The sequence below is a fragment of the Acomys minous genome (assembly GCF_964271855.1).
Source record: "Acomys minous genome assembly, chromosome: 15".
NCBI classification, from domain to species: domain Eukaryota; kingdom Metazoa; phylum Chordata; class Mammalia; order Rodentia; family Muridae; genus Acomys; species Acomys minous.
Window position 1 is genome coordinate 100,648,529 of NC_140497.1, and position 27,005 is coordinate 100,675,533.

Genomic DNA, 27,005 nt, shown 5'->3' on the forward strand with positions numbered 1-27,005 from the left:
CAGTGATCCTAGGACAGAAATAACTCCACAGAAGGTGCAGACAGGCAGAGGATGGACTTGAAGCAGAGGCTGGCCTCAGTGCACAATGTTTGGACTCAGTGGATAGAGTGCTTATAACTTGGTGGTTAGAGTGCTTGTAGCTCAGTGGGTAGAGTGCTTGTAGCTTGGTGGGTAGAGTGCTTGTGGCTCAGTTGGTAGAGTGCTTGTGACTTGGTTGGTACAGTGCTGGCCTAGCATGCACAAAGCCCTGGGTTCTATCCCCCGTACCACATAAACCAGGCAAAGTGGTGCATGACAATCATCCTAGCACTTGGAAGGTGGAGGCAGGAGGATTGTGAATTCAGAATCATCCTTGGCTACACAATGAGTTTGAAGCTGGTCTAAACTTTAAGCTTTAAAACACAAGTCTTAAGCCAGGCCGGGTGGCGCACGCCTTTAATCCCAGCATTCGATAGGCAGAGGCAGTCAGATCGCTGTGAGTTTGAGGCCAGCCTGGTCTATAAAGAGTCCAGGACAGCCAGAGCTACGCAGAGGAACCCTGTCTCAAGAAAACAAAAAACAGACAAAAAAGATACCACATCTTAAGAACAAACACCAAAAACCTTAGCTCCTGAATTCCAGCTAGCTCAGCTCAGGTGGGTGGGACAGGAAGTTCAAGGAGGATGAGAGCCTGAGGCACACATCCGGGAGTCAGTCCGTGTGTGTGTGTGTGTGTGTGTGTGTGTGTGTGTGTGTGTGTATGGATGTGTGTGTGTGTGTGTATGGATGTGTGTGTGTGTGTGTATGTGTGTGTGTGTATGGATGTGTGTGTGTGTGTGTGTGTGTATGGATGTGTGTGTGTGTGTGTATGGATGTGTGTGTGTGTGTATGTGTGTGTGTGTGTGTGAGTGTGTGTATGGATGTGTGTGTGAGTGTGTGTATGGATGTGTGTGTGTGTGTGTGTATGGATGTGTGTGTGTGTATGGATGGATGTGTGTGTGTGTGTGTATGGATGTGTGTGTGTATGGATGTGTGTGTGTGTGTGTATGGATGTGTGTGTGTGTGTGTATGGATGTGTGTGTGTATGGGTGTGTGTGTGAGTGTGTGTGTGTGTATGGGTGTGTGTGTGTGTGTGTATGTATGGATGTGTGTGTGTGTGTATGGATGTGTGTGTGTGTGTGTGTATGGATGTGTGTGTGTGTATGGATGTGTGTGTGTATGGATGTGTGTGTGTGTGTGTGAGTGTGTATGGATGTGTGTGTGTGTGTGTGTATGGATGTGTGTGTGAGTGTGTGTATGGATGTGTGTGTGTGTGTGTGAGTGTGTGTATGGATGTGTGTGTGTGTGTGTATGGATGTGTGTGTGTGTGTGAGTGTGTGTATGGATGTGTGTGTGTGTGTGTGAGTGTGTGTATGGATGTGTGTGTGTGTGTATGGATGTGTGTGTGTGTGTGAGTGTGTGTATGGATGTGTGTGTGTGTGTGTGTGTATGGATGTGTGTGTGTGTGTATGGATGTATGTGTGTGTGTGTGTATGGATGTGTGTGTGTGTGTATGTGTGTGTGTGTGTGTGAGTGTGTGTATGGATGTGTGTGTGAGTGTGTGTATGGATGTGTGTGTGTGTGTGTGTGTATGGATGTGTGTGTGTGTGTGTATGGATGGATGTGTGTGTGTGTGTGTGTATGGATGTGTGTGTGTGTGTGTATGGATGTGTGTGTGTGTGTGTGTATGGATGTGTGTGTGTGTGTGTATGGATGTGTGTGTGTGTATGGATGTGTGTGTGTATGGGTGTGTGTGTGTATGGGTGTGTGTGTGTGTATGTATGGATGTGTGTGTGTGTGTGTGTGTGTGTGTATATGGATGTGTGTGTGTGTGTGTATGGATGTGTGTGTGTATGGATGTGTGTGTGTGTGTGTGTATATGGATGTGTGTGAGTGTGTGTATGGATGTGTGTGTGAGTGTGTGTATGGATGTGTGTGTGTGAGTGTGTGTATGGATGTGTGTGTGAGTGTGTGTATGGATGTGTGTGTGTGTGTGTGAGTGTGTGTATGGATGTGTGTGTGAGTGTGTGTATGGATGTGTGTGTGTGTGTGTGTGTGTGTATGGATGTGTGTGTGTGTATGTGGTAAACCTGTGCCTTTGAACAGCTGGAATCATCTTTAGTGATATGCATGCTGCGATTCCCGTGTTCCCATGACATCTTGGGGCCCACGCTGTCTGTGTACATACATGTGTAGATGGGGAACTAGGCCTGGGGGATGATTTGGTGGGTAAGAGCATTCGCTGTGCACATATGTAGAGTTGGGGTACAGTTCCCTGTGTGCCTATAACTCTAGTGCTGTAGGCAGTGGAGGCAGGAGGCTAGCAGGGCTTAACTACTGGCCGCGGGCTAGCCTAGGGCTCAGTGAGAAAGTGGGAGTGACAGGGGATACCCAATGGCTTCTTTTGTCCTCTGAAAGTGTATAGATGGGGGTGCCTGTGCGCACACACACAATAAATACGTAAGTAAGTAAGTGCCGGGCATGGTGGCGTACACCGCTAATCCCAGCACTTGGGAGGTAGAGGCAGCTGGAGGCCCGGACAGCTAGAGCTACATAGAGAAACCTTGTTTCAAAACAAAACAAAACAAAAACTAAACAAGTAAATAATAAATAGAAGGTAACAACCCTCTTAAGCTGGGGAAGCAAATGTGCTGGTTCCAGTGAGGAGTGCCTCCCATAGTCGGGGCATTTCAACACCCAGTTCCCAACCAATCAACAGCGCTGCCCTGAGGGAGCTCAGTGCATTGTGATAATAGGGAATTTCACATGTTTTTATACAGCTCAGTGACTGTCACCTCCCCCAAATATCTGGTGTCTGCTGTGGGCCATGCCCTCTTCTGGCCTCTGCATCCCTTCCCCAGGACACAGCAGGTGCTCCCCCTGGGTCACAGCATGTGCTCCTCCCCCACACAGCAGGTGCTTCCCAGAGACACAGCAGGTGTTTCCCAGGGACACAGCAGGTGCTTCCCAGAGACACAGTAGGTGCTCCCCAGGGACACATCAAGTGCTCCCAGGGACACAGCAGATGCTCCCCTGGGTCACAGTAGGTGCTCCCCACCAGGATACAGTAGATGATCCCCACCAGGACACAGTAGGTATTCCCCAGGGACATAGTAGGTGCTCCCCTGGGACATAGTTGGGGTTCTGGACTGAGTAGCTGCTCTCAGGCCCTGCCAGGCTGGGAAGCCTAACTGGGCCCCGCTGCCACTGCAGGCTTCGGAAGGTCTGTGCGGATTTTCTTGGCTGACTCACAAGGCTTCCACCAGTTCATGGCCACAGATCTGGAACATGAGGACGTGGTGGAAACGGCGGTGTTGGGACCTGAGAATAACCTGATTGTCACAGGGTCCCGGGATGCGCTCATCCAGGTAAGGGTGGAGCCAGGATCCCAGCCTCAGAACGAAGCACCCTAACACTGGCTCTAAATACATACAACACAGAAACCAGATGCGCTCAGACCCAGACAGGGGGGTTAGTGGAAAGATACGGGTGCTGGCACCCTGCACCCTGGGGGCAGACCTGGAGTGTTCCACAAAGCAGGCAGCATCCCCGGCCAGAACTGAACACAGGACGGTGGCCTTCGGGGCACAGGGCAGGACAGTGGCCTTCAGGGCCACAGGGCAGGACGGTGGCCTTCAGGGCCAAGGGGAGGAAAATTCTCAGTTGTCAGTGCTGGGGAAACTGTACTGGTGCAGACTATGGGATTCCAGGCATCTGGGCCTCATCAGCTCTACAATCTTAAGAGTGCTGATGTTAGGGTTGAGTTTTCTGTTACTATAATGAAATTCCTGAGGCTGGAAACTGTATAAAGAAAAGGTCTGTCTAGCCCACACTGATTGGAAGTTGACTGACTGCACAGAATGGCACCAGCTCTGGTGAGGCTTTCTTGTCTACAGCACATTAGTGCAGATGGTGTGAACCTGTGTGACAGAGGGGGTCACACTTCACAACAGGGGGACCGAGAGGGCAGGGCGAGGGCAGTCCTGCCCGTCTGCAAGGACCACTCTTCTGGGAACCAGTCTCCTGGGAGCCAACCCATAACAACTACTCAATCCCCTCCCCCTCGCTTTTGGAAACCGGGTCTCATGTAGCCCAGGATAGCCTCAAATTTGCTCTGGAGCCGAGAATGACCTTACAGTTTTGATCCTCCACAGTGAACAACACAGTCAGCTGCTTAACCCTTTGCATGTGACTCAGTCGCCTCCCACAGGGCTCTGCCTCTTTTTTAGGGGGTGGGGGTTGTTTGTTTGTTTTTGTTTTTACAAGACAGGGTTTCTCCGTGTAGCCTTGGCTGTCCTAGACTCACTTTGTAGACCAGGCTGGCCTCGAACTCACAGCAATCCTCCTGCCTCTGCCTCCCGAGTGCTGGGATCAAAGGTGTGCGCCACCACTGCCCGGCCCAGAGCTCTGCCTCTTAACGTTTCATCACCTCTTGTGTCACACCCAAGGGAGGGCATGAAGCAGCGTGTGGTGGTCCCAGCCTGTCTCAGCTACATGGCAACGTCAGGGCTGGTCTGGGCAACATGAGAGCCCTTTTCAAAATCAAAAAAACAAAAAACAAAAAAAGGCAGGGGGCAATTCAAGCACATATATTCAGTAATGTGACACATTCTCATGATGACAGTTTTTCATCAGAGCTCTTATCACTGTTCTTTTTTTATTTATTTATTGTTATTTATTGCATAGGAGTGCTTTATCTGCAGAAGAAGGCATCAGATCACATTATAGATGGTTGTAAGCCACCATGTGGTTGCTGGGAATTGAACTCAGGACCTTTGGAAGAGCAGGCGGTGCTCTTAACCACTGAGCCATCTCTCCAGCCCTTATCACTGTTCTTGCTCTTGTTATATTATGTGTATGAGCATCTTGCCTGCTGTGTGCCATGTGCATGCCCGGTGCCCTCAGATGGGGGTGGGGGGAATCCCGTGGAACTGGAGCTCCAGATGGCTGTGAGGCACCGTGTGGGTGCTGGGAACTGAACGGAGTCCTCTATAAGAGCAGCTGGTGCTCATAACAGCTGAGCCATCTGCGCGCGCGCGCGCGCGCGCACACACACACACACACACACACACGCGCGCGCGCGCGCGCGCACTCGCCACACGTGCACACACGCATATGCATGCACACTACAATCTCCGTCACCTGGCTTCTGCAGAATTCTGCCATTTACCTGTGAGTACAGCCCAGTATTTAGGATCGCTATGAAGACCCCTGAGAGGCTCTGCAGGGTCCTGTCGTTACCCATCAGCCCCCACCCCCACCAGGAGTGCCCTGGGACACGCTGTGAGAGTGCTGAAGCCGGGGAAGTCTTCCCCGGCCAGGGCTGCTGAGGACCCTGGGGCCAGAGCCTCCACGGTAGCTGAAGCGTGTCCGGGGCAGACCAGTCCCTCTGTTCTTGACCCTCAGGTGTGGAGTCTGTCAGAACAGGGGACCCTGCTGCATGTCCTTGAGGGCGTGGGCGCCCCCGCAAGCCTGCTGGTCCGGGGAGGGGCTCTGGTGGTGTCTGCATCCTGGAAGTCTTCATCTTTAAAGGTCTGGGATCTCGGGCCCATTCAGAAGCTGCGGTCTCCGGCTCCATTTCTGGACCGCACGGGCCTCGCTGCGGTGTCCCACCATGGCACCTACATCTACTTCCCCAAGGTCGGGGACAAAAACAAAGTCACGATTTGGGACTTGGCAGAAGGTTTGTGAGAGATGGCTAGAGTGTGTGTGGGAAGATCTGAAATCACTGTGCACACTAGAGTTACAGTTCTGGAGGTGGAAATCTGCCAGGATTTGACTCAGTGGGTAGAGTGCTTGTGGCTCAGTTGACAGGTGCTTGTAGCTCAGTGAGTAGAGTGCTTGTGGCTCGGTGGGTAGAGTACTTGTAGCTTGGTGGATAGAGTGCTTGTAGCTTGGTTGGTAGAGTGCTTGTGGCTCAGTGGGTAGAGTGCTTGTAGCTCAGTGAGTAGAGTGCTTGTGGCTCGGTGGGTAGAGTGCCTGTAGCTTGGTGGGTAGAGTGCTTGTAGCTCGGTTGGTAGAGTGCTTGTGGCTCAGTGGGTAGAGTGCTTGTAGCTCAGTGGGTAGAGTGCTTGTAGCTCAGTGGGTAGAGTGTTTGTAGCTTAGTTGTATACTGTCTAGTATATATGGAGCCCTGGGCTCTGTCCCCAACACCACATAAACCAAGTGTGGTGGTGGTAATGCAGGCAAAAAGGTCAGGAGTTCATGATAGAACTACAAACAAACAAACAAAATAAACAAAAGGAACTAGGGGTGAGTTTGGACCCGCACTTCCATGAAATGCTAGGTTCTAATTCCAGTAGTCGGAAAGCAGAGACGGGGATCCCCAGAGCTAGCTGACTAATGTCACAGCTCTGGGTGCTCTCGAGAGACCCTGCCCCCAGGGATCAAGGTGGGGAAGGGCTGAGGACAACTCCAGACCTCCGCCCTGTCCTCCACACGCACCCGTACCTGCTGCACTCACATAGACACGCACATACCACACACACGTGCACCCACACTCACACGAGCATGGGCACAGAGACACACAAACATGCGTGAGAAGAACTCCAGAATAGAGGTGCCTGAGGGTCTGAGGTCTGGTGACGCCTCTCTTCTGATCCATGGATGTCTTATTCTGTGTCTATGCATGATTGGCCCAACAAAGCAATGCTCTGGTGTTTGTTTTTGTTTTTATTTTTTCTTTTGTTTTCAAGACAGGGTTTCTCTCTGTAGCCTTAGCTGTCCTGGACTCACTTTGTAGACCAGGCTGGCCTCGAACTCACAGAGATCACTAAAATCATTAAACTAAGAAAGCTAAGGCCAGACAAACCTGAAGACATGAGTTCGAGCCCCAGGACCCACAGAGAAGGGAGAACTGACTCCCACAACTTGTCCTCTGACCTCCACTCACATATAAATAACTGTGATCTTTAAAAACTAAGAAAAGCAGATGACCCACCCGCCCCTCCTCTCCCTGCGCAGGCGAGGAGCAGGACTCCCTGGACACTTCCAATGAGGTCCGGTGTCTGGAGGTGGCCGAGCAAGCCAAGCTCCTCTTCACAGGCCTGGTTTCGGGGGTCGTGCTTGTGTTCCCCCTCAACTCCAGGCAAGACGTGCTGTGCATCCCCCCGCCTGAGGCCCGCAAGGCGGTCAACTGCATGTCCCTGAGCAAGAGCGAGGACCGGCTGGCCATTGCCTATGACAATATTGTCCTGGTGTTGGACATCAGCCCCGGGGACCCCTGTCCCGCCATCGAGGGCCCCACCTACACCTTTTACACCCAACTGCCCGAGACCATAGTGAGTGTGGCGGTGCTGGCTGACTACCGCGTGCTCTACGGCATGACTGACGGTGGCCTCTTCCTGTACGACTGCGCGAGGTCTAAAGTGTTCCCTCTGGAGGCCCACGGGAGCAGGGTGAGCTGCGTGGATGTCAGCCACGGGGAGCAGCTGGCAGTGAGCGGGGCAGAGGATGCGCTGCTGTGCCTCTGGGACCTGAGAGCGTGCAGGGGGATGTTCGAGATGAGCTACGAGGTGGGTAGCCTGGGCCACTGCCATCCATCCTTCCCCCTCCTCCCTCCCATTAGGCCGGGAGACAGGGTGCTCCTGTCCACATCTCCCCAAAGCTGGGACTGCAAGCATGGGCCACCGTACCTTTCCTTTTTTCACTTGGAAGTTGTGTTATGTGCATAATGCTGACTTGCCTGGGGAAAGAGCGATCAAGGCAGGCCCATGCCAAGGTGTACCCTCCTTGAGGAATTATGCCACATAACAGATCTGGTATAAAGGAGGTTTATTTGGGGGAAGGGAGGGAACTGAGTCATGAGGGCAGAGAAAGAGAGAAAAAGGGTGTCCAGGGTAAAGAGGGGAGGGGAGAGCCTGAGCCTGGGAGGCAGGGGTCCCGGTGTAGCTGGCGGAGGTCGATGATGCCATAAGCGATTGCTGGGACCCTGCAGGCAGGCCACCTGGATCCCTGACCACTACCAAGCTGGGATCACGCTCAGCTCCTCATCCCTGCGTGGCAGCTGGCAGACCAAGCTTGGGCTTGGCTGGAGCGTGCTGCGACACAGCTGGTGTTCACTGAGTGCAGGGTGGTGCCCATGCTGAGGACAGGGGCCACAGGGGCAGGTGGGCAGAGGTTAGGAGGAAGTCAAAACTCAGCAGTCAAGCTTGGCAGAGTGGCTCACCCTGTCCTCGCAGCACTGGGAGGCCGGCCCAGGATGATCAGTTCTGAGATAGCCTGGGTTATACAATCTGCTCCTCTCTCAAAGTAGCACAGGAAAATCTGGCTCGCCTAATAGGTGAGCACTAGGCCAATGAGAGGCCCAGTCTCAAATAAGGAACAAGTCTATGATGCTCCAGATGCATCACACACACATGCATGCACACCCACAAACACACATGCACACACACTCATGTGTACACACACTCGTATACACATGTGCACACACGGACACATATGCGTGCATACACACATATGTACACACACTCATACACATAGGCACACACACCTGTCCTTCAGTGTGACAGCTCTGGCACTGTCACCCAGAGAGTCCACCATTTCTCCATCTCTGGGCTTTGCTGTGCTTGGCCTCCGGTGGGGAGCCCAGGATAGGGTGCTGGCCAGGTGAGGCCTTGTCTGCCCATCTCTCAGTTTGGAGACAGGGTCACATGGTGGATTGGTCCCTCTGTTACCTAATCTCTGAGGGAAACAACTAAGGAGTGAGGGAAGGCACACTGGCAGATGGCTTCGTAGTGGCGAGAGTGTGCAGCCACACTGACACAGTGGTGGTCCACGCAGTAGAGAGTGAACAGGACGTAGGGCCAGGCTATAAAGACGTGACCCATAGTGACCTACTTCCTTTAAGCAGGACAAAAGTGGTCAAGATTCCACAACTTCCCAAAATACCACTATGAGCCACGGACCAAGGGTTAAAACAGGTGGATCCCAGGCAGGTGAGATGGCTCAGCGCGTGAGGGTGTTTGCAGCCAAGCCTGCTGACCTGAGTTCAATCCCCCTCTAACCACATGGTGTAAGGCGAGAGCCGACTGCTGCAGGTTGTCCTCTGACCTGCACACAGCACCGTGGCATGCAGCTCCCCATGTCCAAGATAAACACATGTTCAAAACAAAAATAACCCATGCCACGTGAGCCGGGGTGGGGGTGGGGGGTGGGGGTGGGGACAGTTCTCAGGCAAAGCACGCCACTGGCCTGTTTCTGTTTTCACAGAGCTCCTACTGCAGAGGGGTGAGGTGTGCCTGCTTCTCCAAGGATGACAAGTTCGTGTTCGCAGGCATGAAGGACCACTCTATCATTGCCTGGAGCGCGCTGGACGGTAAGCTCTGCTGTAGGACGAGAGCGGGCTATGCAAAAGCCTATTTTTAGCGTGAGTGTGAGTGTGTGTGTGTGTGAGTGTGAGTGTGTGTGTGTGTGATGAGGTGATGTGTGTGCACACATGTGTGCACGCATAAGTGAGGGCTAGAAGGTGGTGAGATTGGGTATCTTCCTCCATCAGTCTCCGTGTTATTTGGGAGGAGGGTGGTTGTGTGAGTGTTTGTTTGCTTGTCTTTGGGTTTCCAAGCCTCTCTGTGTACCTCTGGCTGTCCTGGACTCGCTTTGTAGACCAGGCTGGCCTCGAACTCACAGCGATTCCACGTGCCAGGATTAAAGGCATGCACCACCACTGCCTTGTCCTCCTTGTTGTCTTTTGAGACCTGAGGCTCACCTATTCAGCTGGGGCCCAGCCCTGCCTGTCTGCCTGCGGGGATTGCAGACCCGTGCCGTGAAAGCACCTGGCCTTCGTGCGGGTGCCAGGGATCCAACCTCAGGTCTCCTGCTTGTGTGGCACAGCCTTTACCCACAGCCCTGGTTTGCTTTTCAGTTGTATAAACTATCCTGGGGGGGGGGCGGGAGGGAAGGGTTCATCCGGCTCAAAGGTTGTCGTCCGTCACGCAGGGAAGTCGGGGCAGGAACTTGGAGGTAGGAATTCAGTCAGAGGTCGGAGAGAATGCTGCACATTGACGTGGTTGTATGTTTGCATGGCTTGCTCAGCCTGCTGTCTGTCTTTCTTTCTTTCTTTTGTTGTTGTTGTTTTGTTGTTGGTTTTTTTTTTTTTCTTCTGTCCTGGACTCATTCTGTAGACCAGGCTGGCTTTGAACTCACAGCAATCCGCCTGCCTCTGCCTCCCAAGTGCTGGGATTAAAGGTGTGCGCGCGCCACCACGCCCGGCTCGGCCTGCTTTCTTACAGTCCCGGGGACCTCAAGAGTGGCACCAACTATGGTGAGGTGGGCCCTCCTACATCGGTCATTAATCAGGAAAGCACCTCACAGATCAGTCAGTCAGATGGAGGGGTCTTCTCCCCTGAGGCTCCAATGACCTGAGCTGATGCCACCTTGGCAACAAACTAGGCATCATGCCAGCTGAGCCATTGCCCTAGGGCCAAGATCTGACCTGGAGGGGAAGAGTCGTCTTGGGTCTTAACCGCCCTGCTTTGGCCTCTAGCCAGGTCCCTCAGCGCAGGATGTGTCCTCAGGACCCGTGGCCTGCCTGCCAGCTCGCACTCTGGATCCACATGGCCTGTCCAGCCTGGGCTTCGTCCCTGGGCCTCCATGAGGGTGGAAAGCGCGCTGTACTTGGGTGCTGATCACGTGCTGGAGAGGATGGCCTTTGGGGGTCAATGATTAAGCCAAGCTGGCTGGACAGGGAGCCTCAGGGGCCTCTGCTTTCCCCCTCCACAGCACTGGGGACTGCCAGCATGCACCACCACGCTCAGCTTTTCCCACGTGTGCTAAGGATCACACTCAGATCCTTGTGTTTGTGGGCCACACATGCTACCAACTGCAATGTCCCTCCAGGCTCGGAGCCCCCGTTTTCTCATGACCTGCCTTTCCCCCACTCCAGGCACTCTGTTGGCTGTCCAGTTTGTCCACTCTGTGGTCAACCGGATCATCCCCACCTCCAACGGCTTCATGGCCCCCACGAGCCACGGCTACCTCATCCGAGAGCGCTTCCAGTGCCCCTCAGCCAGAGCCTCCCAGCAAGACCCTCTCAAGAACTTCAAGAAGGCAGTGTGGCTGGTTAAGAGCAGGCAGAGGGAAGAGCTGGCTGCGGCAGAGGCCTCCGAGGATGCGGGACCGCTGGAGGCAGAGGGAAAGGAATCGAAATCAAATAAACGCTCACAGGTCTGCCTCATACTGTGAAGGCCTACCAAGGCAGGGATGCAGGGGCTAGCCTTGGCTCACCTGGTTGAAGCCAACGGCCACCTCTGCCAGTGCCATGTGGACCCCAGGCCTCTTCCTCACCACCTTCCATCTTTCCCACATCTTTTTCTCTTCGGTTCTCAGACCTGCTCTCCTCAGGTTAGCAGCAGCCTGCATCTCCCATGCTCCACCAAGAACTTAGGTCAAAGCCTTGGCTCTGCCTCCCTGGTCCCAGTGCTGCAGCTCTTAGCCTTGCGCCCACCATTGGCTCCATCTGCGATCGCTGTGGGGACCAAGAGCAACCTGCTGTGTGGCCGAGAGCGATGGACCGCTGGGATGTGGTGGGCGCGGTCCTGTCTGCAGAGCCAGTGCTGTATTACCAGGTCTTTCCTTTTCCACGAGAAAACCCAGAGGTCTGGATTGTCACGCCACGCGCACTTTTGCCCTTTCAAAGCTGGCGATCAGCACCACAGGCAATCTGTCTGTAGCTCCTGTCCTAACTGAGATTCAAAATGGCAGGTTAAAAAAATCCGCCGGGGCCAGGTGGTGGCACAGCCTTCAATCCCAGCAGGCAGGAGGCAGAGGCAGATGGATGCCTGTGAGTCTGAGTCTGAGTCTGGCCTGGTCTACAGAGTGAGTTCCAGGACAGCCAGAGCTGTGTAGAGAGAGACACAGGGGTAGAGATGGCGCAGGGCTTAAAGTGCCTGTGAACCCAGAGTGAGGCCTGGAGTTTGCGCCCCAGAACCCATGAACACAGTCACCGATCTGCAAGTCCCCACCCGGGAAGGTGGGGACAGTCTAGTTTCATTCTACTGCTGTGACAAAAACACGTGACCTGGCAACGCAAGGGAGGCAAGGGTTCATTTGACTTCTTCTCCCAGGAACGCAGTCTGCTGCCCAGGGATCAGGACAGGAAGCCGAGTGGCCGGCCTGGTGCTGGAGAAGGGGCTGAGAGAAAAAGGATCTGCAGACAGGCAGACAGAGAGACCAGGCCTGGCTCAAAGCCCCCCAACTGTCCCCCAGCCAACCCCCAACGCTTCCTGTAACAAGGCCACACCTCCTAACCCTTGTAATCCTTTAAAATAATTCCTCTCCCTGGTGGCCAGACATTCAAATATATATGCTTCCCCTCCCCCCCTTCACAGGGTTTCTCTGTGTGGTCTTGACTGTGCTGGACTCACTTTGTAGACCAGGCTGGTCTCAAACTCACAGAGATCCGCCTGCCTCTGCCTCCTGAGTGCTGGGATTAAAGGCGAAGGCTCAGAGGTTAAGAGCACTGCCTGCTCTTCTAAAGGTTCTGAATATAGTTCCCAGCAACCACATGTTGGCTCACAACCATCTACAATGAGATCTGAAGCCCTTTTCTGACATGCAGACAAAACACTGTATACATAATAAATAAATGAATCTTTAAAAAAAAAAAGCCGGGCGGTGGTGGCACACGCCTTTAATCCCAGCACTTGGGAGGCAGAGGCAGGTAGATCACTGTGAATTCAAGGCCAGCCTGGTCTACAAAGTGAGTCCAGGACAGCCAAGGCTACACAGAGAAACCCTGTCTTGAAAAAACAAAACAAAACAAACAAAAATGAATAAGGTGAAAGAGGAGTCAACAGTGATTCCTGACTCAACCTCAGGCCTCCACAAATACACATGCATGTGCATACACATGTACACACACACACACACACACACACACACACACACACACACACACACACGGACTCATGGTACCCGAACCGGCCTCCAACTCCCTGAGTAGCCAGAGGTGCTGGTGCAGTCTTGATCTCCTGCCTCCACTTCCTGCGTAGACGACAGTCTGGCCCGCTATACCCAGCTGCTTGGTTCAGCCTCCTGGCACAGCAGGACATGCCAGCATCGCCCTGCTTTGCTGCCAGACCCTCTGTGTTGAAGTGGCTTTCTCCTCTGTGCCATGGCCATCTAGTGAGCCTGGCCTGTTCGGGAGCCTTGCTACAGTCGTCCTTAGAGCTGAGCGCTCTCCTGCACTCCACGGGACTCTGGACAGACTCAACAAAAGCAGAACTAGAGGTCAGCCTGTTTCTCCCCGTCAGACATGGGACCCAGGACCTGCAGGCAAGTGCGCTCCTGTGAGCCATGCCTCTGCCCCTCGGGGCTTCCAGGGAGGGCTCTACTGTGAGCCACATTCCAGCTTCAGAATCCAGCCTCAGAATGAGGCCTTTGAAGACATGTCCTTCACTATCTCCCAAAGGAGGGCTCCAATGCACACTTCGGCAGTTCTGAAAATGTTAGCGTCAAGTCTCATTTAAAAAATTACACACACACACACACAAACGAGCCAAGCCTGTAATCTCAGCACTGAGAGAGGAAGGAGCAGGCAGATCTCCATGAGTTCGAGGCCAGCCTGATCTACAAAGCGAGTTCCAGGCCAGCCAAAGCTACACAGAGAAACCCTGTCTTGAGGGTTTCTTGGAGAGATGACTCAGCAGCTAAGACTCTTGGTATGCATGTCAGGTGGCACACAAACAGTCCCAGAGGAATTCCATGCCTCTGGCCTTTGCAGACATCTGCACTTAGACACATACACACACACACACACACACACACACACATGCATGTACACATGGACACACAAAATAAAAAATAATTGAGATCAATCCTTTTTTAAAAAGATTTATTTATTTATTCTGTGTATATGAGTGCTTTATCTGCAGAAGAGGGCATAAGATCACATCACAGGTGGTGGTGAGCCACCATGTGGTTGCTGGGAATTGAACTCAGGACCTCTGGAAGAGCAGGCAGGGCTCTTAACCACTGAGCCATCTCACCAGCCCGAGATGAATCTTTTAAAAAATTTATGGAGCAATAGACGGACTCCGTGGGTAACAGCACCTGTTCCTCAACCTCGATGGGCTGAGTTCAATCCCTGGCTCCCACAGAGTGAAAACCACTTCTGATGCCACACGGTCACCATGGTGATCACACCGTCCCCCCCACTGCACACAGACACACAATAGTAATAAGTTTAAAGATATATTTTAAGCTGTAATTTAAAAACATATGTTCAAGGCACATCGAGCAGTAACTCTTTTTAGATTTTTAAAAAAATAATAGTTAATTTTGATTAACGTGTGTTAACTGTCCATAATAATGGGGACCCACAAGACATTTACCACATGTGAGCAGCACACACTCCTCACCAGCCGCATGACCCACCCTCTGTCCGCCCGTGCTGGCTCTCACAGTCCCCCATGCTGAAGTCCGGGGTATGAGTGCAGGAATGAGGTGCCGTCCGTGTGCGTCTGACTTACTTCACTAAGCACAGTGTCCTTCAGCTCTGTCTACTTTGTTACAAATCGCGGTCTTTCCTGTGCTTCTGTACAGCTGCGGACTATTCCACCACCTAGTGCACCACACACTCTTGTGTCCATCAAATTGAGTTTAACCAATGCGGAGAGGATGTGGCCCTTGTAAGGGGAAGTTTGCACAAGCAGCTTCTCGCCTAAAATTCCAACGTCTGAGGCCTGGCCATGCAGGCGTTTAATCCCAGCTTTGGGAGGCAGAGGCAGGAGGATCTCTGTGAGCTTGAAGCTAGCCTGGTCTACAGAGCAAGACCCTGTCTCAGAAACAAAACAAAATAAACTTTCTGTGTTCATTGCAAGAGCCTGAGGGAGCCTCCGTTATTGAGGAACACAGGGTAGATGCATGTCGCGAACACCACAGCGTGGCCCTCGGGTGTGTGGGTGCTGTGGGTGGACACACGCGAGGCACAGGCCCTGCTCACTAGGCCCCACTGCAGGTGACTGGCTATTCCCGTGTTATTTAGTTGCTGTGAGCAAACACTTGACACAGCATCTTAAGGGGGGAAGGGTTTCTCTGGGCTCTGGGTTTGCAGTTCCAGCCTGTCATGGTGGAGCTAGGGGCTCTGGGCTGTGGCTCACATGGGGCAGATCCTTTGTCGGTCCGTGGCATGGTGCCACCCCTGTTCAGGGTGGGCCTTCCCTCAGTTAAAGCTCTGCAAATGCCCTCACAGACTCCCAAGGGAGTCCAACCGCAGTCAGGCTGACAGCGCCGATGACCCACGGCTGGTCCACCCCTTAGCCACTCGGCACGTGTGGCCCCTTGGTCACTGCATCCTGCCCGGTGCTTAGGGCCTCCTTGGCCGTCTCATGATGCAAGGTGCCGTTGGTCTGTCCCTGAATATGCTCGACATCATTTTGTTTCTGTTATTTGTTGGGGAGGAGAGCGTGGGAAGCGCGGCGCACACTGCCATGGCACATCCGTGGCTCTCCGAGGATGACGTCTAAGACTTGGTTTTCTCTTTCCACCGTGTGGTTGTTGGAGATTAAACTCAGTGGCAGGTTAGGTGGCAGGCACCATGGTACGCTAAGGCCTCTCACCAGCCCCTCGGTGTCTCACCAATTCCGATAGCACCCCCTGTGACCCTCTGTAAAACAACATAAAGGAGGTTACATGCTTTCAATATGTACGAGGCCAGCCTGGCCCACACAGTGGGTCCTCGGAATGCTAGGATCACACAGTGAGACCCTGTCTCAACCAACCAACCCTCCGATATCCCGGGGCATGGGGTTAAGCATTCTGTTCCCAAAGACAAGGATGAAGTAAGTGCAAGCAGTCAGACCAAGGTGAGGCAAGTCCTCAGGTACCACGCTCAGCACCTGGAGCTGGGCAGTAGCATCTGGGCCCCAGCAGCCCACCTGCCGCGCACACAGCCTCTCTTTGGGGCCAGTTCCTCTCTTTGCCTATGTCTTCATGGTCCTGGCACCTTCAAAATGCTGGGGTTTGGGGCTAACAAAGATGGCTCAGCCAGTGAAGATGTTTTGCTGCCAAGCCTGAGGGGATGAAGGCTTACATGGTGGAACGAAAGAACTGACTTGGACAGGTTCCTCTCTGACCTCCACACTCTGTGTGTGGCAGGCACGTCATGGTTCGTGCACATGCTGAATAAATAAAGAGAATAAAAAGATTAAATGCCTGGGCTCTCCGTTGCAGTATCGGGTTCGCTGCTGCAGCTTCCCACAGTGGCCTCTGACCACCCTGCACATCGCAGGGCCTTCTGGGGCCTCGGTGGACGCCTCCATAGCTGTTCACCCTTGGGTCCCAAATATGCCTGAAAATCAGTGCCATGTGGATGTTCTATCAGCTCAGGATGGTCACAGCGGCGACGCTCGCCTGTGCTTCTGAGGCTGACCCTGGGAAAACACTTCCCCAGATGCCTCTGGGAGCTTTTGTTCTGAGCATCATCTTCCTCCCAGGAGGCCTCGGGGCCTAGAGCAGACCAAGGCCTTCCTTAAAATGCTGCTCAACAGTTCAGCGGGCACCAGGCTGGCCTGAGAACTGGCTGCAGTCTCTGAGCTGCATCTCCTCCCCAGCAGGGGTCTGTGGTTCCTCTAACCCTAGAGAGGGGTTCAGCTTCCTCCACAGGTGACTCCCCACCCCCACCCCCACCCCCAGAGAGGCTCCTTGGCTCGTGGTCTGAGGAGCTGCTAAGGGCAGCAAAATGGGTAGACAGAAGAACAAACAAGCAGTTGGTATGTCTCTGTCTCTTTTTATTCAAGCCGGGGGCCCAGGAAACAAGCCTCCCGCGCACGCAGCAGAGTGTCTCCTAGGCAACTCACAGCCAGCCAGGGCTACAGCCAGACTTAACCGTGCTCTCATCTCATTGTGTGCGCTCTCTCTCTCTCTCTCTCTCTCTCTCTCTCTCTCTCTCTCTCTCTCTCCCCTCAGACAAATTTTCTGTTTGTTTGGGTTTTGTTTATTTGTTTTGACACGGACTCTATGTGGCCTGGCTGCCCTGGAACTCACTATGTAGGTCAGACAGAGATCCCCTGCCTGAATGCTACAGCACCACACCTTAGGTAAACAGTTTTTATCTGACAGCTTGTCCTCCCAGCACTACAGAGGCTGAGGCAAGAGGATTGCTATTGTCTGGGGCTAGCCTGTGCTACGTGGTAGGAGGAAGTTAGGTTACTGGACAGTTCATCAGAGGGCACTGCAGGACACAGGCCTCCTCCTCTCTCGTTCTCGGTCACTGTGAGGTGGACAGCTGCCTGCCACGGACCCACAGCAAGGGACCAGGTGTGGCAGCAGACACTTTCAACCCCAGCACTGGGGACGCAGAAGCAGGTGGATCTCTGGGAGTCTGAGACTAACATGGTCTACATAGGGACTGAAGAAAGCCTGGAGGGGAGAACCCCTGACCCCAGGGGAAAAACCAACCGAAACAAAACCTGGGAGTCAACATGACTCTTTCAGTGGTGACGACACTCGCCACCGAGCCTGGGGACCTGAGTTCTGTCCTCAGAACCCATGGTAGGAGGAGAGTGCTGATTCCCAAACACGCAATAGGTAAATAAACAAACATTCTCATAAGTGCATCCTATTTGTGTATTGCATATCTTGGATATATTCTCAAGGCCTTGGAAAGCTGAACTGTACACAACTACCCCCAAGGTGCAAATAATCATGGTAAAAGCTGAGCCATTTCCAGTTGACTCAGGTAAGCCCTACAAGATGCCCACATCAGGTGGGAGATTTCAGGGGCATCTGAAACCCAACAGGGAGGCAAAAGCCAACAAACCTTAAAAAAAAAAATAAATTAAAAAAAAATATATATATTCCTTTTGCTTTGTTTTCCTATTGACTTGTTTTTTGAAACAGGACCTCTCTATGTGGCCTTGACTGGTCTGGGACTCCCTATGTAAACCGGGCTGGCCTTGAACCCACAGAGATCCATCTGCCTCTGCCTTCTGAGTACTTGGATTAGAGGCATGCGCCACCCCACTTGGCTCCGAGATTTTTATTTTTTACTTTTACTGATGTGTGTGGGTCTGTCTGTGTGTGGTTTGGTTTGTGCACTCGAGTGTGTGTCCCAGACGCCAGAAGAGGGTGTTTGAGTCCCTGGAGCTGGAGTTCCAGACAGCTGTGAGCCACTGATGCAAACGCTGGGGACTGGACTTGTGTCCTCTATAAGAGCAGCAAGCATTCCTCTCTTTTTTCTAAACTTGAAATATTTATTTATTTTGGTTTCTCGAGACAGGGTTTCTCTGTGTTAGCCTTGGCTGTCCTCTACTTGCTTTGTAGACCTGGCTGTCCTCAAACTCACAGAGATCCTCCTGCCTCTGCCTCCTGAGTGCTGGGATTAAAGGCGTGCGCCACCACCACCTGGCTTAAACTTTAAATTTATGTTGTTACATGTGCAGGTTTTTTGCCTGCATGTGTGTCTGTGCACCACGCAGACAGTGCAGTGTCCACGGAAGCCCACGGAAGCTAGAAGAGGCCGGCAGATCTCTGGGACAGGAGTTACAGTCAGTGGTGAGCTAACCTGTGGGTGCAGGGATTTGAACCTGGGTCCTTTGCTAGCGCAAGCAGTGCTCTTAACTGCTGAGCCATCTATGCAGTCCGTTGTTAAAGATTTATTATTTTTAATTGAGTGCGTGTACCTGAGTGCAGGCACTCATGGAGGCCAGAGAAGGGCGCCTGGTCCCCCGGAGCTGGCGTTACGGGTGGTTGAGAGCCACTTCATGTGGGTGCTGGGAACGGAACCCAGGTCCTCTGCAAGGAGAACCTGGACGCGTAGCTGCCGAGCCATGGCTCCAGCCCCCGCGTGTCCCAGGCTGGCCCCCGTCTCCACGCCCATCTCCCTCAGGAGTGCTAGGCACCCAGGCTTTTGCAACTCCATCTTGTTTTATGTGGATATGCGGGACCTGAGTCCAATCCTAACCCTCCCGTGCTGCGTGCTTTACCCAGTGAGTCATCTCCTTGACCCCAAACGAAAAGCTCAGATTATTTTTACATGTTTTCCGTGGTGTGTGTGGGTGTGTGTGGCTGAGCGTGCCGGCTGGAGTAAGAGTGAACCCCACGGGCTCATGTGCGTGAATGCCTGGTCACTAGGAAGCAGGACTGCTTTACAGGGTTAGAAGGATTGGGAGGAGGTGTGGCCTTGTTGGGGGAAGTGTGGCACAGGGCTTTGAGGCGCTCTCTCCCTGTCTCTCTCTCCCTGTCTCTCTCTCTCTCTCTCTCTCTCTCTCTCCCTGTCTCTCTCTCCCTGTCTCTCTCTCCCTGTCTCTCTCTCTCTCTCTCCCTCTCTCTCTCTCCCTGTCTCTCTCTCCCTGTCTCTCTCTCCCTCTCTCTCTCTCTCCCTCTCTCTCTCCCTGTCTCTCTCTCTCTCTCCCCCTGCCTCTCTGCCCGTGGGCCTGTGTGTCTCTCTCAGCTGCTGCTGCAGCACCACATCTGTCTGCTGCCACACTTCCTGCCATAATGGACAACCCCTCTGACACCGTCGGCAGCCCCCAATTAAGTGCTTTCTTCCCTAAGAGTTGCCTTGGTCATGGTGTCTCTTCACAGCAATGGGACAGTGACTGAGGCACTGGGTGTGTGACATAGCTTACAAGTCAGAGGACAGCTTGCAGGACGGGAGGACAGAAGGCCTGAACTCACATACACCACCAGGCTTGGTGGCAAGTACCTTTACCCACGAGGAGCATCTGTCTCACTGGCCCTCAAGCTGTAATCTATCTTTCTTTCTTTCTTTCTTTCTTTCTTTCTTTCTTTCTTTCTTTCTTTCCGGCAGGTAGGGGTTAGTGTCAGGGTTTCCTCGTGTAGCCTTGGCTGTCCTGGCACTCGCTCTGTAGACCAGGCTGGCCGATCTCAGATCTGCCTGCCTCTGCTTCCTGAGTGCTGGGATTAAAAAGGCTCAAAGCCACCACTGCTCAGATCAGTACTTTTTTTTTTTTTTTTTTTTTTTGCTTTTTTCGAGACAGGGTCTCTCTGTGTAGCCTTGGCTGTCCTGGAATCACTTTATAGACCAGGCTGGCCTCGAACTCACAGTGATCCACCTGCCTCTGCCTCCCGAGTGCTGGGACTAAAGGCTTGCGCCACCACACCCGGCTCTCAGTACATTTTATAGCACATGTTTGTTGTGGTTTCCAGACAGGTTCTCATGGTGATCCTCCTGCCTCGTCTCCTAAGTGCTGGCTTTACAGACATGAGCCACAGTGCCTAGTGCAGATTTCTCCTCCTCCTCCTCCTCCTCCTCCTTTTTAGATCAGTTTCTCCTTCACAGCCACACTGAGAGGAAGTTCTAGCACCCCCACCCCCGCCTCACCCTCCAGCACCCCCACCCCCAGGGCCCCCTGGCCCCACCCCCCAGCACTCCCTCACCCCACCCTCCAGCATCCCTCCCCACCCCCAGCACCTCCAGCCCCCACCCCTCCAGTCTCCCTGCACACTCAGCCCCTCACAGTCAGCCCTTCTCCCAGGCCAGGAAAACAAGGGCTCTGACTCAGCATTCCTGTAGGGGTGGGGGGCACCCTGGGAAGCTGTCTTCTCCGGGGCAGGGACTTGGGGCCTGGGTTAGTTCTTTGTTGCTCAGTAGCAAATTGTTTCAAGATGGGTCCAACCCCACCATGCCTTTATCGGGATGCTCCTGTGGGTTGACAGTGCTACCCAATGTCACAAGGCCTTTTGTTCAGTGTTTCACAGGGTGCCAGCTCCTCTGTGTCCTCAGCCCAAGGCCAGATCTCAGCTCCCAGGGACCTGCCTGCCTAGGAGCTAGCCAGCAGGCCTGATGTTCTGTTTGGCCACTGACCTGCAGGCTTGTCTTTTACTTGGGATGCTGAGGCCAGGCCTACCTGGTGGACTCTATTTCCTCCAAAAGCTTGGTGAGGGTGTCTCTGTAGCCCAGGCTGGCCTCAAACTAATGATCCCCTGCTCCTGCCTCCGCTTCCACAGTGCTTGGGTGACAGGTGGGCAGCACCACAGGAAGCTTAACCTCTCTCTCGGGCCTGTACATTTAGTCACTTGGAGACTGAAGGGCGACCGTAGGTGTCCACCTGGCTCACTCTTCACCTCCTGCGTTGAGCCAGGGTCTCTGGCTGTATATGTGCTTCTGTGGCTGGGAGGAAACTCCACGACCCCAGGCAGCTTGGGGAGGAACGGGTTTATTCCGGCTCACAGCTGTACATCACAGCCCAGCACTGAGGGAAGTCAGGACAGAAGCTGGAGGCAGGAGCTCAAACAGGCCGTGCAGGGTGCTGCTCACTGGCTTGCTCCCCATGCCTTGCTCAGCCCGCTTCCTTAAACACCACAAGACCAGCTCTTCGGGCTCTGGCTTCGGTTCCGGCAAGATGGCTAAATGCACCAAGAAGGTGGAGATCGTAGGGAAATACGGGACCCGCTATGGTGCCTCCCTCCGGAAAATGGTGAAGAAAATTGAAATCAGCCAGCACGCCAAATACACTTGCTCCTTCTGTGGCGAGACCAAGACGAAGAGACGAGCCATTGGCATCTGGCACTGCGTGAAAACCGTGGCTGGTGGGGCCTGGACCTCCAACACCACTTCTGCCATCACAGTGAAGTCTGCCATCAGAGACTCACGGAACTGAAAGACCAGTAGAAGTGCTACTGTTTGAGACTTGCCTAGCCTGTAATAAATGAGTGAATTTACATTAAAAACAAAACAAAACAAAACAAAAGACCAGCAGACCGGGACGGGCACCACCCACGGTGGGCTGGAGCCTCCCACATCAACCAGCAATCAAGAAAGTGCACACAGGCCATAGAGCACTTGCCTAACATGTGCAGGGCCCTGGGCCCCAGCCCCAGCTTCCCCCAAATACAAAATAAAGTAAAATTGGAAGCAGTGGTGGCCTGGTCCAGGCTTTGACCCAGCTGTGGATGGGATCAAGACAATGGGACTGCAGAGATGATTTAGTGCCCTAAGCAAGCAGGAGGATCCATGTTAGCTGGCTGTGACTCTAGCACTGTAGGCGTGGAGACAGGTGGACTGCTGGCCACTCTGTCCAAAATATAAGGTGGTGGGTGGTAAAGACCGTCTCTGGCCTCTGTATGCACATGCAGGAGTGAGCTTACCTACACGAGCGCACACACACACACAAACACACACCCTGTGCAAGAATTCAGTCCACAAGCTGGGAGTGGTGGCACACGCCTTTAATCCTAGCACTTGGGAGATGGATCTCTGTGAGTTCGAGGCCAGCCTGGTCTACAAAGTGAGTCTGGGACAGCCAAGGTTACACGGAGGAACCCTGTCTTGAAAAACCAAAAAAAAAAAAAAAAAAAAAAAAGAATTCAGTCCACGAGGCTCTAGAATGGTGGCTGTTCACCTACATACAGCCCATTGCTCCACCAACCCCTCAGAATAGAGTCCAGAAACTTCTTCCAGAAAGAACCAGATCCTTACAAATACCACTCATCAGGTCTTGAGTCAAAACAGACATGTAGACTTGTTTTTGCTCTATCTCTGTCTCTCTTTTGGGGACAAGGTCAACACTTAAATGTCCATTTCTTTTAAGACAAGTTCTTAACTATGTAGCCTGGTCTGGGTTGGAAGTCTTCAGTGATTTACCTGCCTTAGCCTCCCTGGTGCAGAGATTCCCAGGCAAACCTGAACACCGAAATGTGAATTTTAATTAAATCATGCGTTTCGAGATTTTTATTTTTATTTTTTTGGTTTTTCGAGACAGGGTCTCTCTGTGTAGCCTTGGCTGTCCTGAACTCACAGTGATCCACCTGCCTCTGCCTCCCGAGTGCTGGGACCAAAGGCGTGCGCCACCACGCCCGGCTCGAGATATTTTTCAACTTTGCTTTCCTTTTTTTTTTTTTTCTCCAACAAAATAAAGCAAAAGCTCCGGGCTTCCGGGGTCGCCTCAGCTCTCCAGGGCACGCGGTTTGGAACGCCCTCCCCCGAGCCCCTCGGGCAGCCCCGCCCTTCTAGCGAGTCCCTCGTGCGGACCCGCCCGTGTGACGTCACGAGTCCCCACCCCTTGGGGGGCGGGGCCCGCGCAAGCGCGACCTGGGCTCAGGCGGAGGCGGGGCAGACGCGGCTCTGACTTCCAACATGGCGCACGCAGGCGGCGGCGGCTCCGCGGGCCGGGGATTCGGCGGCTCCCGCTGGGGTCGTTCGGGTTCCGGGGGCCACGAGAAGCTGCCGGTGCACGTGAGTGACGCCCCCAGTGTCCTCCCGGGGACCCAAAGTCCCGCGGGCCTGCGCCCCGCCGCGCGGCCCCGCCTCGGCCTCCGCTCTGCGCAGCCGGGCCCCGCGGCCCCCACACCCCTTCCCCGGAGTCCCTCGGTCTTCCCGACGGCCCCTCGGTTTCCCCCTAACGCCTCATTCCTTCCCGCCGTTCTTCGGACCTCCCGGAGATGCCGCGGTCCTTCTCGTCGTCTCCCAGTCATTTCTGCGGTCCCTGTCATACCGGGGACCCCACGGTGCGCCCCGGAACCCCTGGGTCCTCCTCTCGGGGCCCGTAGTTACCCTCGCCGTCCCTCGGTTTTCCAAGGGACTTCGCGACCTCTCCGAGACCCTTCGGCCCTCCCCGCCGGTCCTCGGTCTAACCCGGAACTCCCCGAGGCCCCTCGGGACTACCCGCTGGCTCTCGGTCCTCCTCGTCGGCCGTCGGTTCTCCCCGGAACACCGCGGTTGCCCGCGCCGCCCCGCGCCACTCCTCCTCTGTCCCTGGCCTTCCAGCCCTCATCCTCCATATTAGCGCGCCCCCGGCCACCCATGGCCTTCTCGTTCCCCGCAGGTGGAGGACGCCCTCACGTACCTCGACCAAGTGAAGATCCGCTTTGGCAGCGACCCTGCCACCTACAATGGCTTCCTGGAGATCATGAAGGAGTTCAAAAGCCAAAGGTAATCTGCAAGGGCCTGCGGGGAGCAGTGCCACCCACCCCACCCCACCCCACCCTCACCATGGCCCCTCAGCTCGTGGTCTTGCGCAGGTTGGGAGGGCCCTGCCTGGGACAGGATGTGGTAGCTCTTGGCGATTCCGGAAAGGAGTGCAGAAATTGGGGAGTGGAGGGAGATGAGATCCAGGCCTGGACAGAGAGCGCTGGGTGCAGTCTTTATTTAAACCAATGATTTGAGGGGCAGGTGAAGGTGCCTGCGAGCGAGCCTGCCCGCCTGAGTTCCAGTCCCAGACACTCAATGGGAGGGAGAGAGAACTGGCTCCTACAAGTTGCCCTCCAGCTGGCCCTTGGCAGCTGTGGTACACGCCCACACGCAAAAAATAAATTGATACATGACATTTTTGAGATGTTTATTTTTAAAGAGTTTTGATTGTGAAAGGCTAAGGGGTACAGATTTTGATTGTTAGTTTTGGAGAGTATTTTCTTGTAAGTACTGCAAGAAAATGTTACTTACGGGACACACACTTTCTCTTCTTAATTCTTATCCCTAAGATGCTTTCCTGCAGCACTTCCCAATCTGGAGCCTGTGTGGCTATAAAGGACACAAATCACAGGACCTGTTTGTAGACACAGAACAGTTAGGTATAGTGGCGTGCCATGGAGTTATGTCTTCTAGAACCTTCTGGGGGGCGCATAGCTTGGTAAGGGACAAGTAGGTGGAGCTAAACCCAAGGCTGTCAGTCAGTGTCCCCCACATGTTGGCACTACCCTGCCACTGCAAGGCCTGGGCTGCTTTCCTTGTGGACATTCAGGCTACTGAGGCCAGAAGACGACGTTCCCCATGGCCGTCCTCCATTTTTTCCCAGTTCCCCAAGTTGAAGGCTCTGGTGTTTATATACCTCCTGTATCTTAAAAATAAAAAATAAAAAAATAAAAAACTATCCTAATTCATAAACTATGAGGGAACACATTGCTGGGCTATTGATTCTCAGCCCTGTACCCAGCTTTTGGGACCCCTCAGGAGCTCAGTTGGCCTGGAGAACTGTGACTACTTTACAGCTCCTGCCAGACCTAGCCACAGGTGGTCGCACATGCTGGCACCCATTTTAGGAGCCTGAGCTGTGACAACCTCATAGGTATTTGGGGGAGTGGGGTTTTCATGTTTGCTCCCAGGACTCTTGCCCACTTGCATCTGTTTTTCCCAGCATCGACACCCCTGGCGTGATCAGACGTGTATCCCAGCTTTTCCATGAACACCCTGACCTCATTGTGGGGTTTAATGCTTTCCTCCCACTCGGATACCGCATTGACATTCCCAAGAACGGCAAGTTGAACATGCAGTCGCCTCTGAGCAGCCAGGTAGGCTTCGCTTGACTGATGTGGACCTTGAGAGCCACGCCCATGGGGAGCGCAGCCAGGAGGCGGTGGTGTCGCAGGAGCCTGTGCGGCCCATTCTTTTCTAGGTTTTCTAGTCCAAGTCAAGATACACAGAAGCAGCGTCTGCAGCCCGAAGAGAGTAGTGGGGAGGCCCTAAGTATAGTGGCTGGGCTGTGGTCCAGTGTGGCATAGTACACTAGCACAGGCAAAGCCCTGGCCCAGTCCCCAGCTCGTGGGGGTGGGCGCTTAGTGGAGGTGACGCCAAGGTCCAGGAGTACTTTATGTTCAGAGTTGTTGCATCACCAGCTGCGGGGCCTGCCTCAGGGCTGTCCCAGAAAGCCTACCCGGCCAAGTATGCAGTAGCCTCTGGTGGCTTCCACTGATCTCAGGCCACCAGTAACCCAAGTGGTTGGGCTGTGTGCATGCAGATAGCTGTTTTCTGTCACTGTCATGGGATTGTCAAAGGCTCTTTTCTCAGCTCAGGCTTGCGCTCTGCAGCCTTCTGCCACTCTGACGTCAGCACAGACAGGTCTGAAACTGCTCCTCCTGCCTCAGCCCTCCGAGTGCTAGGATGACATGTGACCTACCACAGCAGGCTTTCAGTGAAGCTGGAGAGGGGCACTGGAAAGGGACCTTCTGAGTGGCTCCTGTGGACGTTATGCTAGGCTTGGAAGCCCTGCCCAGTTTGCAGAGGGAGCTCTAGGAAGCGCATGCTGCTGAGTCCGCACGGGTCTCCATTTCCCGCCTGTCCCTGGAACCCAGGCTCCACGGCGACCAAAGGGTTGGCTGAGCGGCAAAGCAGTGAGACCTTTGTTGACAGCAAAGAGCAGTTCCTGGATGTGTGCGCTGTCTGAACATCCTTGGCGCACACGAGAAAGCTGCAGGGAGCCGGAGCTAGGCAAGTGGGGCTGAGCCACGGTGGCTGAGGCAGAGTGAAGCCAGGAGCAGTTTTGTTTCTTTCATGGGTGGCTTAGGTGACCAAGGGGCTCCAGGGACTTACAGAAAGGATGACAGAGACAGTCTCACTTCCATAGACAGGTCACGTCTGCCAGTCGTAAGTTGTCTGTGAGTCTTGGTGACAGTGATGGCCTGATCATCTCAGCCCTGATTCTGACCCAGGTGTTTCCTGCTTTCTACCTTAGCGTTCACAGGAGAAGTCCTTCAGGGTTCCTAGAGCCTTAGCGACATCATTGCAGCAGGGAACCTCAGGTCCCCACATGTCAGTGCCCTGCAGATTTCCATTCTTTGAGCCTTTGTACTCTTGGCTGTTTTCCTCATTTGAGACAAGGCCGGCCCTGGAGCCTGACATTCTCTTGCTTCAGCTTCCAGAGTGCTGGGATGACAGGCATCCATGTCTACGCACCCAAACACCGCTGCTGCGAAATGCTGCTTTCACTCACTCTCTGCCCCTTTCTCTCCTCTTTTCCATTTCATTAGTGTGGCCTGACACCCTCAGATGAGCACTGTCCCCATGTGTTGGGATGCCTGTGGTGGGGTTTTGTTTTGTGAGGAGTTCTGCACTCTGGCATGTGGTGCAACCCAGGACACCTGTGCCTTCACTGCAGTAGCCAGGCTAGTGAGCACTAGGTCCCAGTTGACAAACACAGGGCTTGAGGGGCAAGCAGAGCTGGGTGCTTTGATTCAAAGTGCCAATTCTAACACTTGGGAGGCAGGAGATTTGCCATGAGATGAAAGCCAGCCTGGGCTACAGAGTGAGACCCTACCTTATCTGCCCCGTCAAAGTCGGGGACAGATAGCCATGCCCTGCCATAAGCAGGAGG

The 27,005-nt window shown here is 53.8% G+C and overlaps 3 protein-coding genes across 8 annotated transcripts in view; all 3 read left to right on the forward strand.

Moving 5' to 3' along the window:
* NWD1 (NACHT and WD repeat domain containing 1) overlaps positions 1-16,144 on the forward strand; it is a 75,312-nt gene extending 59,168 nt beyond the window's left edge. For all 4 annotated transcript variants that reach the window (XM_084759099.1, XM_084759100.1, XM_084759098.1 and 1 more), the window contains 5 exons: positions 3,232-3,386; positions 5,425-5,701; positions 6,982-7,532; positions 9,229-9,334; positions 10,901-16,144. In XM_084759099.1, coding sequence (XP_084615225.1) covers positions 3,232-3,386; positions 5,425-5,701; positions 6,982-7,532; positions 9,229-9,334; positions 10,901-11,199 — 1,388 coding nt within the window. In that variant the 3' untranslated portion in view covers positions 11,200-16,144. The remainder of the gene's footprint in view (positions 1-3,231; positions 3,387-5,424; positions 5,702-6,981; positions 7,533-9,228; positions 9,335-10,900) is intronic.
* A 5,022-nt stretch (positions 16,145-21,166) lies between these two features.
* Positions 21,167-21,603, forward strand: LOC311584658 (large ribosomal subunit protein eL43-like). Its single transcript, XM_084759245.1, has one exon. The coding sequence runs from the start codon at positions 21,252-21,254 to the stop codon at positions 21,579-21,581; it is 330 nt and encodes a 109-aa protein (XP_084615371.1). The 5' UTR covers positions 21,167-21,251; the 3' UTR covers positions 21,582-21,603.
* Positions 21,604-23,005: 1,402 nt separating this feature from the next.
* Positions 23,006-27,005, forward strand: part of SIN3B (SIN3 transcription regulator family member B) — a 33,962-nt gene continuing 29,962 nt past the window's right edge. Inside the window, exons 1-3 of one of the 3 annotated variants that reach the window (XM_084759127.1) lie at positions 23,006-23,155; positions 23,745-23,851; positions 25,053-25,206. In XM_084759127.1, the coding sequence (XP_084615253.1) occupies positions 23,057-23,155; positions 23,745-23,851; positions 25,053-25,206 (360 nt within the window). In that variant the 5' untranslated portion in view covers positions 23,006-23,056. Of the gene's footprint in view, positions 23,156-23,272; positions 23,428-23,744; positions 23,852-25,052; positions 25,207-27,005 lie in introns of those variants that run through there. The other 2 variants (XM_084759129.1, XM_084759128.1) reach the window with 2 other exon arrangements.

Excerpts from the sequence above, each read along its gene's own strand:
- LOC311584658 (XM_084759245.1), top strand. The coding sequence starts at position 21,252 with ATGCCTTGCTCAGCCCGCTTCCTTAAACACCACAAGACCAGCTCTTCG.